Genomic DNA, 16729 nt, shown 5'->3' with positions numbered 1-16729 from the left:
GAAGGGTCAAATTCTTGAAGAGCTCAAAAATTGAAAAAAAAACATTTATAGCATAGAGATGAGAGAACATTTATAGTATACTTTAAGTTATACACTCTGAATTATTTTCTCTTTCCTCAGGCTGAAATGCACGTACACACGCGCACACAATAGAAATGGGACGCGTCTTATACGTTCTAGGGCACTTGAAATCTTTGAATCAGAAAAAATTTTGCTTCAAGGCTTATGAAAAGATCCACACGGGGACCATTTCGTAATTAATGCGGTAGTCCAAACACACCACTACTATTAGTTGCTCACGGTATTGAAAAATATAATGCGTTCCTGTGATACGGTGTTACGATCGATTCATTCCAAGAGCTTTTCGATCTGAACAGTTGTGACTTGTGACACAAATTCACGAATATGCTAATGTGTTTCTGCCTTCATGTTTCATGAAAAAGAAATTCTGATGTGATATGTGATACCTTAACTTTTTTTTTTCATAAAGTATAAAGTTAGATATTATGAACTATGATTTTTTTTTTGTTAAAACTGTTTTTTAGATAAAAGTGGTTGAATGAGAGGAATCTTAATAACTACGAATAAGATGTTAATTAATGACATAGTGTAATCTCTAATAGAGATTAAGAAGATTATTAATTGCACAAACTTAAATTGTAAATAATTTTACATGATTACACCTATTCAACTTGGACTTCACGGGTTAAAACTTTTATTTATTCACTACTAAAAGATGTTTAGTTTTCGTGATCATTGTAAAAGGGGATTTTATGAATTTCAAGAATAATAATTAGGAAGTCAATAATTAAGAATATATTAAGAGTGTATTAATAATATTAAATATTATATTTTGCTAAAAAAAAGCTGTATTTTTAATTTCTTAATTATTATTTCAAGGATGATGATTAGAAATTAAGTTCGTATAGTTAAAATAAAATTACTGATTAAGTTTATTCATATTATTATATGCATAAACACGTGTGGACATCAATGACGGTCTTGTGCATAATTTAATATGTAGTTTTAAAATTACATTTTTGTACGGATACTGATCTAAACATTATCTATGAAATCTACCGTATATGAATGAGCTATATTTAGAATCTAATGTGTATTAAAAAAGAAGAAAAAAATGTATAATAATGTTCATTTTGTATAACAATGTATAAGAAAATAAAACGAAAGTCACACTAGCAGCAATAATTTATCCATCCCGTGTAAGATTTTCAAGGATTTTTTGGCCAAACTACTAAAACATGTTAGCTGGGTTTGAAATGTTATTTTGTGAGAGTAGAATACGATTAGTTAAATAAGTTTGGTCAAACTATTGGTGAAGCACACATGGAATCATTAACCGTAAACCAAATCTTGAATAATCATCCCCTAAAATATTTGTGTTAGCCAACCTTTGAACTTGAAATGATCCTGATTTATAGTATTTTGCTTTTGTTAATTTGCACACATTGATCACAATGATTCAACAAAGTCCAGAATACTTCCAAGCTCCATCCATTTTTTTTCTCTTTCTTGGCTGTAAACACCTGTAGGGGGAAGTTGAAATAATAATAATTTCTGACAAATTAGCGTGACAAAAAACCACACGCAGCCCCTCGCCACACCCATTTATTCATGCCCACTTGGACATTAGTCACCTCATGTCAGACCCTATTATCATGCACCATCAGAAGTCAGAACCCTTAACTTGCTTTTCAAATTAGGTAAAATAGTAATACAGGTACAGTATAAATAATTTTATCATTATTTTATCATTAACAAATAATAATAATTTATGTTTTTTAATTATAATAATAAATTATATTAAGAAGAAAAATATTTATCTTTTATATGTTTTACTATTATTATTTTATATTACTTTCATTCAAGTATTCAACTAGGATCATATATATTATAATAAATTTATTAATTTTGATTACAATAGTTATATTAAAAATATCTTAATAATAATTTATAATTAATAATGAAATTTTTTTATGTATTTGACCCATAAATATTGAATTCTTTGAGATTCCATTGTAGTAATGAATTTTTGCTTTCTTTCTCTCTCTTTGTATATAGGCGACGAAGAAACACCCATATATCCCATAACTTTCTTACATTCGGTCCATATGACACATTATTTAAGTATTATCTGTTGGTACTAATCATCAATCTGCTCCCCCGCTACAAACGGGACTGTCTCTCTCTTTTGGTACTTTTCTCTGAGTGAGTAGTAAGATACTCTCTTCTCTGAACAAAGCCACAAACAATAATTCATGCATGACAGACAACCCTTTTTTGTATTTTTTTTATTTATAAATAATAGCTTATATAGTTCATGTTCAAGTCGAGCTACTTACTAGTAATAGGATACTATACTATGTATAATCACTAACAATTCTAAATTTTTTATATACCACTAACATAAATTAATAGGGCAAAAGGAAATTAGCTAGCTAGCAAATTTATTGTTGCACCTTGTGCCCCTATGCGAGGACAACAACCCTTGTCTTGCGGGTTATATATATTTCATTCACAAAAGTTTGTGAAGAGACAAATTGGAGGAAAATCTAACTCCCAAGCTTCCAATGTGGAATTTCACAGATCCAGTGTACTAAATTATTAGTATTATGCACACACACGGTGCATTGATGTTAATTTAAATAATTTTTTGTATGGTGATATTTTGATGTTTAAGTATGAAAACAACACAACTATAGAAATGTTATGGTAAGTCATAATTATCCGCGCCAGAATTATTAGCAAATTAATGCAAGTAGTACTAGTTCTACTAGTATTCTTTTTATTCATATCCATATATTAATTAATTTTGCTTGTTTTTAAGTTGAAATTAATTGGGGGGTGAAGGAGAAGTTTGTTGTTGACAAGGTTAAAATGTGGAGTGGAGAAAAAACAGTAGAGAGAAGGAGACATGAGTGCTAACAAAAGAATAATTTAGTAGAGAAGGTTAGGGGTGTTGTGATGACAGATAAAGATTGATCTCGAAGGGTGCAATTCCATACTGTAAGTTTGACCGCCAAGAAAGGAATCAAAGACGGTAAAACACATGGCTTAACCACTTTTTCTTCAATATTTTTATAAAATAAAGTGTTGGTTATAATTATTAAATTATAACTTGTTGCCGGTGCCATCCCCTCTTGCCACCGTAAAAACATCGTTGATAAATGTTACCTTGGTATTATAAATAGGTAAATACCTTCTAGTAGTAATTAATTACTTTCAGTATTGTTTAAGAAATTCAAAACAAAGTTTTTCTTTAATTATTAAAAAAATTTACTATTGATTTTTATGACTAATTTATACTAATGTAGTATTTTTTCGTGATTTTAAATAAAATTTATAATTAATTCATTAATTACTTGTTAATAAGATCTTTGCAAGTATATATATAGTATCATATTTTCAAATATTCATTGAATCTTGTCATCATAGAAAGTTTTTTTTTTATTGAAAGTTACGATAAAATTACATAAAAAATCATCACAATATATATATATATATATATATATATATATATATATATATATATATATATATATATATATATATTTACTTTTGACCTCTAAATCAGTATTTTAAAGATACATGCATATTAACTTTTTATAGGTATTTATTTAGTAGTATCAAGTTAGGAGTATTTTTTTTCTTCAAAATGTACAATTTTTAACATGATTTCTTAATATAGGAGTATTAGATTGAGTGCATAAGGAACTTGAATCGTGCCATGAGATTTAGCAGAAAACAAGCTTGAAAAGGTAGAAACTCTAGTTATTCTTTAGCATATCCAAATTGTGAATTAAATTGAATATTTTTAATGAAGTTCCAGTATTTCCCATAAAACATCTACTACTCGACAACAAGCCCTCGTAATTTGACAGAGAAATTAAAGCTACTTTTGACCTACACGTAGTGTCAAGACCTATATATACAATGGGCCGTAAAATATATTTGATCAAATGACTTCCGTTTACTAGTTGAAAATGTTTTTTTTTTTTTTTATTATTGTTGAAGTTTTGAAGTGTATAAAAATAATTTATATACATTTTGAAACCTTAAGATATCAACCTTTATTTTTTATTAAATATTTATTGCTGTTCATTTTTAAGTAATATTTCTCTAAGAATATTCTCAAATAAAATTATTTTGTTTTACATGCTAATAAATTGTACATCTTTGAATGAGTTGTGAGTTATGTACAAACCTAACTCAAATATAAAATGATTAGTGAGGTTAAAAATATGTATCAAAAGATAACTATCTGAATGAGTGAGTTGATGTGAATGAATAGGTGGCTTACTTTGAGAATTATTTTATTAAATTTCATTTTTTGTTAATAACAATGTAATTGTATTTGTATATGACAATTGAAAATATAGTTTGGTATGTATTGATTAAGATGTTTACATTATATTTTCCCCTTCATATATAAAATTATCATTCCTATGATAAAATTAATTTATCGTGTAAACTTTATATCTTAAACTAAATTGTTGTTCATGTCTACTCATTTTAACAACTCTAACATTAAATTAAATAGTCTTAAATAGTCCTTTCCTTCTGAGTTCATTAGGGTATATTCGTATTTCCTCTTCCGGTTTAGGTTCGTGTTCTCTTTGTTAATGAAGCTAAAGCATCACTTTTTTAACTGCCAATACAATTTTTCAATAAAACGAATCTGTTTAAATAACTAAAAAATGTTAATTGGTTTTCTTTAGAGAGACAAATTAATTTAAGGCAAAAAATCGAGTGGTGAAAGTCTTGACTTGTTATAACTCATCAAAATCTCACGCAAATAATTACGAGAAAACGGGGGAGTAAAGACTCAATCTGTCCAAATAAAATCATTTGAGATGGGATAGATCCAATTTTGTAATTGAGTATCTTTGATGTTGGGCCTAAGATAAAATCTTATGAAATATAACGGTGCAACATGTGGAAAATTATATTGTTTTATTTATATATTTCAAATGAATTCCATGTAAAATTGTCATTATTTAATTTACATATTTCAAAAAAAAATTATTTTTTTTCTTCTAGGTTACAATTAGAGTTGAAAGAAAATATTTTTTATTCATTTATATTAATTTAGTTAAAACTTAGTTTACTTAAATTTGATCAAAGTTATACATGAATTTGAAATGAAATTAGAGTCTAAATCATTAGAATTGGTTTAGTGGTGAAGCCGTGGAGGATTTAGATATGGATAAGGTTATAGGTTTCAACTTTACAGTGACCATTGTACAATTAAAAAAAAAATCTTAGTCTTAATCTTGTTTTTTCATTGATATAACTTTTATTTAAAAAAAAATTGGCTAGCATTCCTCATAACGTAAAATCACTTAAAAATACAAAGCTGGGACCGCAACTGTTTGTTGGGTATGAATATTACCAATATTAAAAGGCTTGCTATTATCTAATTAGGTCATTTTATCTCGTTTATTTAACTAAACCAACTTGATAATTGAATTAAATTCTTGCCACTTATATGGGGTAAAAAGATCTTATATGTTTTTTTAAGCCAAAATTTATTAAATAATCTTTACTAAGCACAAGTAGTGCCCGAGTAAAGACTGTAAAGATCTTATATGTAACTTGTTGGAATATGTTCATAAAAATCTTGTAATAAAAAAAATGATTGTACCAAAAAAAGTATTTATGAAAATGGGGCAGGAAAAACTAATATTAGGTGCTAAATTTTTGTATTTATACCATTTATTAACATTTAAAAAATGAATTTAATCAATTCAATCGTAGAATTGAAAATTTGTATAAAATAAATTAAATTTATAAAGGTTCACGTAAATCAAAAATCACATCGCAATATACTATTTTAATAGATAATATACTATTTAAATCATGGTGCATGCCTTAAATCAACATTTTTTTTTGGTTATCAACATAATATACACTAAAACAAAATGGAAAGTACACATATATTTTTTTACAATTTAAATTTAAGAACTAAATTAGTAATTAAATATAGTTTAATTTTAAGAAATGGGATTATTAATTAATAAAAACAATCTCAGCGGAAGGAAGGAAAAAACATGATTTCACTGTAGTTCATTACAGTTTCAATGGCACCAACGCAGAAAAAGCAGCACTCCAATCCCGTGCGCTGAATTTGGACCAATTCAAAGATGAAACTGCGAACCCAAACGCAAAAAAGCAACGCGATTTCACCCCACCGTGAAAGGAGCACGTGGCTTCTTCTTGTCGTTGTTGCTACTGTTGCGATTCTGTGTGGCATCTGCGCAGCTGAAAGCAATGAAGGAGTTACGCACGTCAGAGGAGGCCCCGATTCTGTGGTTTGGGTGGTTCAGCTTTCCGATCTTCATTTCAGCGTTCACCATCCAAACAGAGCCCTCGATTTCGCCAATCTCGTGGGCCCCGCTCTTTCCGTTATCAATCCTTCCCTCGTCCTCATCACTGGCGACCTCACAGGTTCCTCCTATCTTCCATCACTGTCACTACTCACCTTTCAAGTTTCAATTTTTAAGCTGATCATGTTTCTGGGGTGTCAAATAATTATGTTGAGGATTTGTTCTAAGAATTTAAGTAGAATGCATTTTCAATAAATTATAGAGACTATTGTGTTACTAACATTTCGCGTACTTCAAAAGTTAGAATTTAACAAGAATGCATTGAAAGAGTAAAAGTTTACTTTAAGGTTTTTTATATTATCATTCATCCGATCACAGTTCACAGCTTGCCATGACTGATAAGATTATTAATTTTTATGGTAATTATTTTAAAAGTCTTACCTGCTATATAACCTGTGAGGATTTCTGATTAGTTGACACAGGAAAAATCTTTACATTGATATTACATTAAAATGAAACTCCAAAAATTATATTTAGAGGTGGTTTCTGATTAGTTGACAACTGAACGTGTATAAAAATTAAACTCTTTGTTCTAACATTGTGGATGTTATTATGTACTAGATGGTAAAAGCAAGGATTTGCTGACAATGAAGCAGAATGAGGATGAATGGGTGGAATACCGGACTGTACTGGACACTGTTATTAAGAGAAGTAGACTCCAGAAGAGCTTGTTTTTTGACCTCAGAGGCAACCATGACAGTTTTGGTGTTCCGGTTGTCGGTGCTTCCTTTGATTTCTTTTCTAAATACAGCATCAATGGGCAGTTAGGAAGAAATGGGAGCGTCAATAGTGTAACCCTTGAGGTCAGTGTCGCCCTTTCATTTACTCTTAAGTAAATATCATTCTATGAAATTGAAATGGATCATTTAACAGACTCCATTTGCATCATGGAAGTGAGGGTTGTAAATTGTAACCATTGACGATAAAATTTACTGTTGTAACTTGAAACCATGATAAAAATTCACACACATGTGATGAATTATAAAGTTGTTAAAACCTAGTTCCTTGATTTTTCTCAAGATGTGTTATAACTGTTTACTTTACCTTTAAATTGAAGCTTAGCTTTAGGTGAGTTAAACTCTAAGAGACTAAATATCAATATTAATAAAACTGAGGGAGGGGCTCTCATCCTTTCTTACTCCAATATATGTTTTCTGACTTCAAAATGCTTTTGCTAGAAAAAGACTAACCAATATTAATTGAACTTGCCAAAGTGTTATTTTTGTCCTCTGTCATTTTGTGGATTAACTTTTGAACCATTCTTGTTGGTCAATATATTCTTCAGTTCTGAATAATAATGCTGCAAAATCAGAGTTTGGAAAAATATTCATTTATATGTTTGGACTAGACCAAAGAATTGAGAATTTGAGAGCTCTCTAACAGTTGGCTTATTTTTTTATATTATTATATTGCTTGATGCTATGATGTTCTTCCTTACTCATTTTTATGTATCACACAGACTCGAGACTGGAAACATCTCTTTGTTGGGTTTGATAGCACAATGTTAACTGGCTTACGAGGTCCAACGAATCTTTTTGGGCATCCCACTGATCAATTACTAAAGGACCTAGACTTGGAACTCTCACAGTGGGATTCACAGTCAGAAAAACTAGTTACCAAAATTTCCTTTGGGCATTTTCCACTCTCATTTTCTGCACCCTCTAGTTCTGGAAGGACATTGGAAGATGTTTTCCTAAAGCATTCCATATCAGCTTACCTGTGTGGGCATCTCCATACTAAATTTGGTATGAACTTAAAGCGGCACCATCAACTGGATGATCATTCATCATCCTTGCAGAAACTTTTTCAGTTTAATATACACCAGAGTTCTTTTGAAAGTACTGCAAACTGTTCAATGGGAGCCCCACCAATTCAAGAGTTTTGGGAGTGGGAGATGGGGGATTGGAGAAAGAGTAGAGCTTTTCGAATTCTAGCCATTGATAGAGGCCATGTTTCATATGTTGATACTGATTTCAAATCTGGGACCAAACGTGCAATTATATTGCCCACTTTTCCATTAGACTCTCGCTTCATGTTAACATCTTCATGCCGTCACAACTATGAATGTCAATCTGTGGCCCCTTCATCTTATGAGACAATCCGAGCTCTGGTATTTTCTCTTTCTCCAATTGTATCAGTTGTAGCTAGAGTCTATGATTCACGATCTGGAAACCTTGATTTAGTTCTAGAAACTCAGATGATCAAGCATTCTGGTGATAACTCCAGGGGGAACCTCTATGTTGCTCCATGGAATTACAGAGCATTTGAGGATGCTTCTCCTGATAGGTTTTGGCTTCAAATCGAAGCAAATGACATCGCAGGCAGATCAACTTTGACTGAATTGAGGCCGTTTTCTATCAATGGTCATAGCCTCAAACTTTCATGGGGCTGGAAGGAGTTTTTGGTCATGGGATGTCAATGGGCTTCCCTTTATTACCCATTATTTTGGTCTGCTCTTTACTTTTTGTTCATCTTCCTTCTTCTTCCAAAAGCTCTTCTTGTTTTTCCAAAGAAGATATACACTTACAAGAACTTCATCGCCAATAAAGGCATAGTAAATGGTGTATTATGGTTTCTCCAGGAGCTCTGCAGGATCCCCACATTATGGTTTGGTTGGATAGGATACCTATTTTATCTTATGTTGTGCCCCTGGTTTATGGGGCAAGTTTTTACTGAAGGGAAAAATATGGTATACATGACCTATATGGGTTGGGCCATAGAGACTTCTAATGGAAAGGGGAAGGTTGAGTATGTTGGGTCTCCAGATATTATGGTGGTGGTTCTTCCCCATCTATTATTTGTGGTTTTGCCTGCAATTTTGGTCACTGGTGCTCTGACGGCTGAAAGAGCAATTTACCGGGAACACATGTTAGCATTTTTGGTAAAGAAAAAAGATGATATTTGTATGGACTCTAGAAAATCTGTATTGAATGGCAGCATGGTATCTAATGTTCACCTTAGCAAGCGATTGATTCGGAAGCTTCTTTTTGTGGTGTGCTTGGCAATATGTTGGAAGCATTTTATGGTAAGGCATTAAACTAGTACTGTACTTTGCAGTGCGGTCCTTGCAAGCAACACTGTAGACAAATAGTATGCATCAATTATAGTAGAGGAGCCCAAAGGATAGTTAATAAAGGATGTAGTGCGTTAACCAAATCAAAACAGGTTGGTTTAACAGGATAACAATTATAAGTTTCTCTTTTTTGGTGGTGGTGGGAGGGGGGATGACAAAAAATATAGATACATTACCTTAGGTGTTTTTAGAGTTTTAGTACTATTCTCTCAGAAAAAAAATTAAAAGTTAAACCTTAATAACCTACACAATGGAGGTCAATACTCAATATTAAAGATTAGTACTAGTACCTAAGATAAAACTGTTTTAGCTAGAGAAAGTAACACTAAAAACACTTAAAGTACTACACCTAAATTTTGTACTTTTACTAATTCCAGACATTTTTTTGATTGTCCTTGCTTTTTGCTTTTTATTTCCTTCTTGTTTTCTTCATTTTGTGATTTACTACTATTCCATTACAGAATTGCAGAACTCTTCTAAAAGCTTATGAGATGAACCCAGTACTCCATTTCTTAGGCTATGGTATATCAATCCCCTTGTTGTTGGCACATGCTATCAGCAAAACCAGAAGTGCTGAATGAAACTTGTTCCAGAGGTTCACATGTGCCAAGTCTCCCTGTTTTGAATACAACCAAAGGATGCACTTTGTGGTTGCGTGGTCGGTGTTAGAATTGGTTGAAGCTAGCCGGATTCAACAAATATTAAAGACCCATCAAGTGGCAAGAGAGGGCTGGTTGTTTGGATATTCTTCTCATCATTCACGATGATATTTGTGTTGTCTGTATTCTTTAAGCTTATGCTGTATGCACTACGGTTTAGTGGTTTTGCATGGGTTGAAGATGGTGTATTATGGTTTAAGCTTATTGTTTGAAGAACCAAAAAATACCGATGCAGTATGCAACAAGTTATCGTGCTGGCTGAGTCACTTTGTAAAATTTGATTTGACACTTAAAATATTAATGTAATATTAATTACTTTTTTAACTTATCTAATAAGTGTTATTTTAGTTTTTTTAATATAATATTAGTAATAGGATTAGCTTTATAAAATTACTTCTATCATTTCTCTAATTATTTCTTTGATCTATAAAAATATTCATAAGTCATCTAGTATCACTAAGCTTATTCAAACCTGAAGTTACTATTAATAAATATGAATTTTAAAAATTAATGTATTTTAAAAATAACTCCTAAAAATTTGAAAAATCTCAATTGTTTTAACAATAACAATAATAAGCCTTAATTTAATAAATAATATTTGTAATTTTAATTTCACAGACTTATTCCATATATTTAGAGTTTAATAAATTCAAATAAATGATCCTTCACAATTTTAAATTGAGTAAGGACAAATATAAATCAATCACGCAAAGAGGCTTAATAAAAGAATCGAAAAAAAATGGGGTGCAAACAGTATTCTCTTTTTACAATAAGTTAACATAAACTTTTATCAAGTACAAGCTAGCAAAACAAAGTCGAGGGAGCATTGACAATGGTAATCAGGAACTTGCCTACAGTGGTAAACGAGCATCAAGTGCAACCCCACACTATCTCCAACTTTTACAGAGTCGGTACTAAGAAATCTGAAAATAGTAAAATGCCACTGAGCAACAAGATGTCAGAGATTATATGTTATATGAACTTTGCGGTCGTTCATCAATGGCAGAAGATGATTTCAGGGGTGGCAGTGGTGAAGTTTCACCAGGTTTCGAACCTTCCCCAGTCGGGGGCAAGCACCTTTTTGAAAAAAATGCAGCAATGCTCCTTGGTCCCCCACTGCTTTTTTCTGCAAGTTCAACCAGACATAGTTTAGAAATTGAAACAAACATTAAGACTTCGGGTGAAGTGCTTGGGACAGTCAAGACTCAAGATAGCATACCAGGTTTAACTGCCGAGCCAAGCTTATCCAGAACTTCTTTCTTCACCTGGATAAAAATGAGATAAAAAAATTCAGCATAGTAGATATACACTTAGACTCAAATCACGAAGCAGTATATATATAATCCCCAGACAGTCAACACATCATTGGTTTTTAGCACATGATGCAGAAATTCAACATTTACAGGTCAGCATCTAAATGATCAAGAAAATTTTATTGAAAAAACGTGACCAAAGGTTCAATATATTCATCCAGACTGACATCAGCACTAGAAGGCACATCGGTGGAAGGAAAAATCAGTTAGTTCATGCTAAACATCTGTTCTTGGAGTCAGGATAAAAATAATGGTAAAGATCCCCATTGACTTTCTGAATCATTTGTCGGCCAAAGAGCAGGAGAACCAGCTTTGAAGATTTGGTAGCAATATTGCAAATTACCACATGGCTTTGGTTCATCTCAACTCCATAAGAATCCAATTCAATGTAAAATCAATTGATAAAGTTGAAACATGGCATGTCCACTCCATATTTAACCGCCTAAGTTCATTGTGGGTCAAATGTATGTAGGTGATTACTTGTGACTACTATCCACCTTAGGGCCCCAACAGGGTTAAGTTCATGGAAATTCTTAGCAGCATTAAGGATTTTTAGGGGAAGAAATGATATTTATACAACACACCTAGGATCACAACTAATCACATCTGTAAAAAGTTTAATTGGTATAGATTGTGCTAGATTCATACATCTACACAATTGTGAGGAGGTTAATATATATGCACTTGCAAATTGTACTTAAACCGTTAATTCAATGACTTTCACTATAAAACTTAGCAGCAATTGCTAGATCGCCCATACTAACCTGCAAGCGGTTATCAACATAGTCAGATACTTCACGCACTTTATTCTTCAATAAGGACTTAGATACAGAAGGGAACTTCTGTTGCAAAGACACTAACACTTTATTCATACCTTGAGAACAACTTTGAATAGTAGTCACCTGAAAATGTTAATAAAATCTTTTAAGGTGATAAAACTTGCATGATATGCCATAAAAATAAGCCATATATTAAAAAGAAAGAAAATAAAAAAAGGGCAGCTTTCCCAAATCAACCTGCACCTGGCACGTGTCAGCTCAACTGATTAATTGATCCCTCAACCAACTTGACTTTAAACTTTTGACTAAATTATGTCTAGCAAACTTCACACACATCTTGATAGATATTTGATAATTTGCAACTCAGATGCATAACTTACAATTATGGGTAGGTCTGAGTCAGGTATGACAGCTACACCAGATATTGGACTAGCACCACTTTTACCAGTAGAGAGGCAGACTTCTTGGTCCTCGTCTTGCATTTTATCCACATATATTTCTATACATGAGATGCCAGGAATTACATACATACTCAAGGCTTGCAAGCACATCTGCTCCAGCTTAGGAGTACCACTAATATTGTGATCAGATGAAAGGTCCTTGTCATTAATCAAATTTGATATAATCAAGGGTTGATTTTTCCGGAGAGCATGCTCTGTCAAATTATTTAGATATTTCTGCTGCCGAAGTAAAGCACAAAATTCCTCGCTCTCTATGTCATTCTTACAGCTAGGGGAGCTATCAGCCCCGTCAATGTCATCATCTATTTCCATTCTGTCCACTTGTGCACCCTACATATAAATAAAAGAAATTTTACTAAAAAGTTGTAGTGGCTTTCAAATTCTCAAACAGATGTCAATTACTGTTCTAGGTGATGCCAGTAAAAACACCAAACCTCTACCTCATCCTCAGAAAGATATCCATCTGGTACAAAGAACCCATCTTCACTTTCTTCATCAGACTTTGTACATTCCTCTTGACATTCCTCTTCATCTTTATCACAATCAGAAAGACTTTCACCAGGTTCCTCCTAAAAAGGACAGAATGTTGTTAATAGATGGATGGCCTCCATTGTATTTGTATATTATTTCAATTAAACAAAAATTCAGTGTACCTCTTCCCATTCCTCATCGCTGCTGACATCATAATCCAGGCTTGGATCCTTCCTTAAAGGATGGCGTGGTCCAACAACATGACTAGAAATACATATTTTAATAACATAAGCAATTCAACTATTGTCATTTTCAAAATACTGATATCATAACATACAAAAGCAAAATTACTATTGATACTAGCTCTAACATAATTATTAATAGGCATTTAATTAAATCAACAAATGAGCCTCTGACAGTAGTGACTATCTGCATAATTAGAATTTAGAAGAAACTCAAGTGTAAAACAGTTTAATTAAGTCAAAAAAAAAAAAAATCCATACAAAAATCTAACCTTTTTGCAGGCCAAACACCATAAAAGGCAGGTCTATGAGATTTATCAAACTGCAATAATTGTCTACCCCGACTGTACTTGGCATCAGGAGAACTATCTGCATTCATTGGGCATGAACTGATATCAGAACTGCATTCTCCCAATCTGTCAACATGTTTCTCCGTGTCCAACTCAACATCTTGAACAGCAGTTTTAATGGCACTCAGCTTAAGTTCCTTAAAAACTTCAGTCCGAGGTTTCTGGCGTAAGCCCCATCTCTGTTTTCTGTTTGAGCGCAATGATTGTCCTAAAGAGCGCCATGAAGAAAATTGTGTCCTGAAAAGTGAGACATTTTTAGTAAGATCTGAAAACAAAACTACTAGTATAAAAAAGAATGGTAAAACACAGTAAAAAGATACTTGCTTGCGAATATCTTCAAGCATAACATCCCTGCTTGATGCAAGAGTACAATCCATTGAAAGTGTAGCTGACTCAAACAAACTTTCACTCTTGCTGCTTGGCAAATCAGATGCAGTTGATTTAGTTGAAACTATGTCCTTCTCAGATGATGGAGATGAGGGAATAATTTTACTTCTTTTCAGAAAACGCTCCATAATTGAGGCTTGCTTTTGTAAACTCCGCTTCTTTTTTAATTCAGCTTCTGCTTTCTCTCTACGCCGTTGATCCTTTTCTGCCTCATCTACCTGTTTCTTTATCTGTTTTTTCTTTTCAGAAGATTTCTCACCATTTCTTGCCTCATCTTGTGACAATTTTAAATCTGATTCCTAAAACAATCAAGCAGTTAAGGAAAAATGTCTTGAATAATTAAAAGATAAATCTATTTTCAATTTTTCATTAGATGAATTAAGTCAGAAAATTAAATTAATATACATATAGAACTACTGTAATATTCAATTTGAACATATCTAAAACATGATTGCACTGCCAATGAGAACAACATCAAGGTAGAAGCAACTTCAGCTATAAAGAACACATAACAGGATCAAAACAGCAGCCCTTACATTGAGCAGTGTTTCTCTTTGCAGTTCATTGTGCATGCTTTCTTTCTCTTTCTCTTTTTCAGCTTCTTTTCTATTTCTCTCCAACTGCTTAATTAGCAATTTATTTTCTTGGCTTGTTCTTTTCTTGTCCCTACAATTATATTTTAGGAAAACAAATCAACACACAAATTATATATTTGAGACAACAATCAGAATATGTCAGGAATACTGTGTCAAAGTACATGTCTTCACTGTTCTTCTGCAACAAGCCATCCACTAACAAGCGGATATCTGCTTCGGGAAAAGCTTTATTGAGCTTTGCCGATGCCTTAATTAAGCCTTGATTGTAATCAGGTTCACTCTCTAGCTTTTTCAGAGCTGCTATCATTTCTGAAAAACAACCCAACTTTATCAAAATACTCATTAAACAAACAAACAATCGCATTCCCTAAACATGATCAAATAAAAAACTATTTTAAAGGCCAAATACAATGGAACACTACTATATGTGTCAATTATGGCAAACATCGGTATAGTATCAGCCATGTAGCCTTTACTGACATCATATTAAAACAAGAACTTCAGAATTTCAATTTTAAACCTTTTTTACAAATAAAATAATTACCTAAAGATATAGTTATAACATCTAATTGGTTGCCAAGTGAATAACAAAGTACATAACTCAATTCTTGAGATGATTAGTGTGAGCCAAACTATATATTTACAATTTACATGACACCCAGGCTTCATATAAGCACTACCTTGTCTTCTTCATTTCAAGAAAAGTATAATGTACTAACTCAGATGTTCAAGAAGGCAATTTATATGAATAAGCAATAACAAACCAACACGTACTACAATGATGCGGAAATTAGAAATATAAATTGATACCCAATCTCAGTTGAATGACAAAAAGCCACACTACAAACAGCAAGAATCAAGAACGGACACATTCTTCTTCCAAGAAAAATAAAGAATTTAATTAATTAATCAAAATCAAAGTACATTGAACAACCAAAACTAGCTACATGAGTGACAGAACAAAATACCAGAGATAGCCATAATCCTCTCATGGATCCTTCTCCGGCAAGTGCGTCGAACACTGAGCTCTCCTCGAACGGATTTTGGCATCAATTTCAAATCCCTAGTCTGCATCACCAATATAGCAAGTCCGTCAATAATAAACAAAAACTCTCAATCTAGAATTGATAACAATCCCTAACACATGTTAGAAAATTTAATAATTCAAGACAAACAAGAATCCACAATCACCTCCCAACACCAGAGACACGACTCGGCATGGTCCTCCAATACATCAGCATCAGCGTTTGGCACGCCGTACGACACTCTCTGTCCCACAAACAACGCGCTACTCTTCACCGTCGCGTAGGTCACAGGCTCCGCCAGCACGATTGCGCCGTTACTTACTTCTCCGTTCAACTTGTCGTGAATCTCGTCCACGAGCTTCGACAGTGGAAGGTAGCTCTCCTCCATCAGCGCCGCGACGACAACATTTCGCGAACCACCGCACTGGCTCAGCTCGACACGCACTTTCTGAGCCATGGCTTCTTGGTAGTAGCGGAACAGCGCGTCGAGCTCCTTCTCGAGGGTTTCGATGTGCGCTTGCTTCTCCTCGTAGCTCTTTAGGTTTTGCAGCAACGAGGGAACCTTCTTCCGCTTCCGCATGATGGTCTTGGCGCGATTCGATTTCGGATCTTGCGGTGGAAGAGGAGGAGGTGGAGTAGGAGTAGGAGCGTTTTGGGCGCCGACGTCGATAACCTCGGTCGGCGATGCCATTTCCACCTCTCGAGCGTTCGGAAACGGAGAATGGAACCGCAAATGTGAAATCTGAGAAGAAGATAACGGAATCTACGAACCCTAATTGCTCCGATGTGGTGTGTGGGTGAGTGGAAGACGAAATGGCAGTGTTTGAAATATAAACAACGATAAAAGGGAAAGAAGTTTTTCGAGTTTGGCGCCAAACGCGTTTTTGGCTCCAGTTTTGCAGATGTAGTTTTCGGACATCCCAAAGGACCCAAACGCTGCATCAAATTGCAACTTTATCCCAAGTTAAT

General features: G+C 33.2%; 2 protein-coding genes across 2 annotated transcripts; one reads left to right on the top strand and one right to left on the bottom strand.

Moving 5' to 3' along the window:
• The first annotated feature begins 6059 nt into the window (after window positions 1-6059).
• On the top strand, window positions 6060-10464 carry LOC114396482 (putative metallophosphoesterase At3g03305). The gene is made up of 4 exons (XM_028358489.1): window positions 6060-6465; window positions 6966-7207; window positions 7864-9429; window positions 9939-10464. Exons 1-4 carry the CDS (start codon window positions 6162-6164, stop codon window positions 10056-10058), a joined length of 2232 nt encoding a protein of 743 aa, XP_028214290.1. The 5' UTR covers window positions 6060-6161; the 3' UTR covers window positions 10059-10464.
• Window positions 10465-10838: 374 nt separating this feature from the next.
• On the bottom strand, window positions 10839-16689 carry LOC114396720 (chromatin assembly factor 1 subunit FAS1-like). Its single transcript, XM_028358847.1, has 12 exons — window positions 15927-16689; window positions 15704-15803; window positions 14897-15044; window positions 14676-14805; window positions 14077-14438; window positions 13675-13989; window positions 13343-13424; window positions 13130-13258; window positions 12609-13019; window positions 12214-12351; window positions 11356-11401; window positions 10839-11262 (listed from the first exon to the last, which is right to left on the bottom strand). Exons 1-12 carry the CDS (start codon window positions 16449-16451, stop codon window positions 11102-11104), a joined length of 2547 nt encoding a protein of 848 aa, XP_028214648.1. The 5' UTR covers window positions 16452-16689; the 3' UTR covers window positions 10839-11101.
• Window positions 16690-16729: the final 40 nt, after the last annotated feature.

Source organism: Glycine soja, chromosome 18, assembly GCF_004193775.1.
Source record: "Glycine soja cultivar W05 chromosome 18, ASM419377v2, whole genome shotgun sequence".
Taxonomy (NCBI): Eukaryota; Viridiplantae; Streptophyta; class Magnoliopsida; order Fabales; family Fabaceae; genus Glycine; species Glycine soja.
The sequence above is the reverse complement of the archived record's forward strand: the minus strand, read 5'-3'. Positions and strand labels throughout refer to the sequence as shown.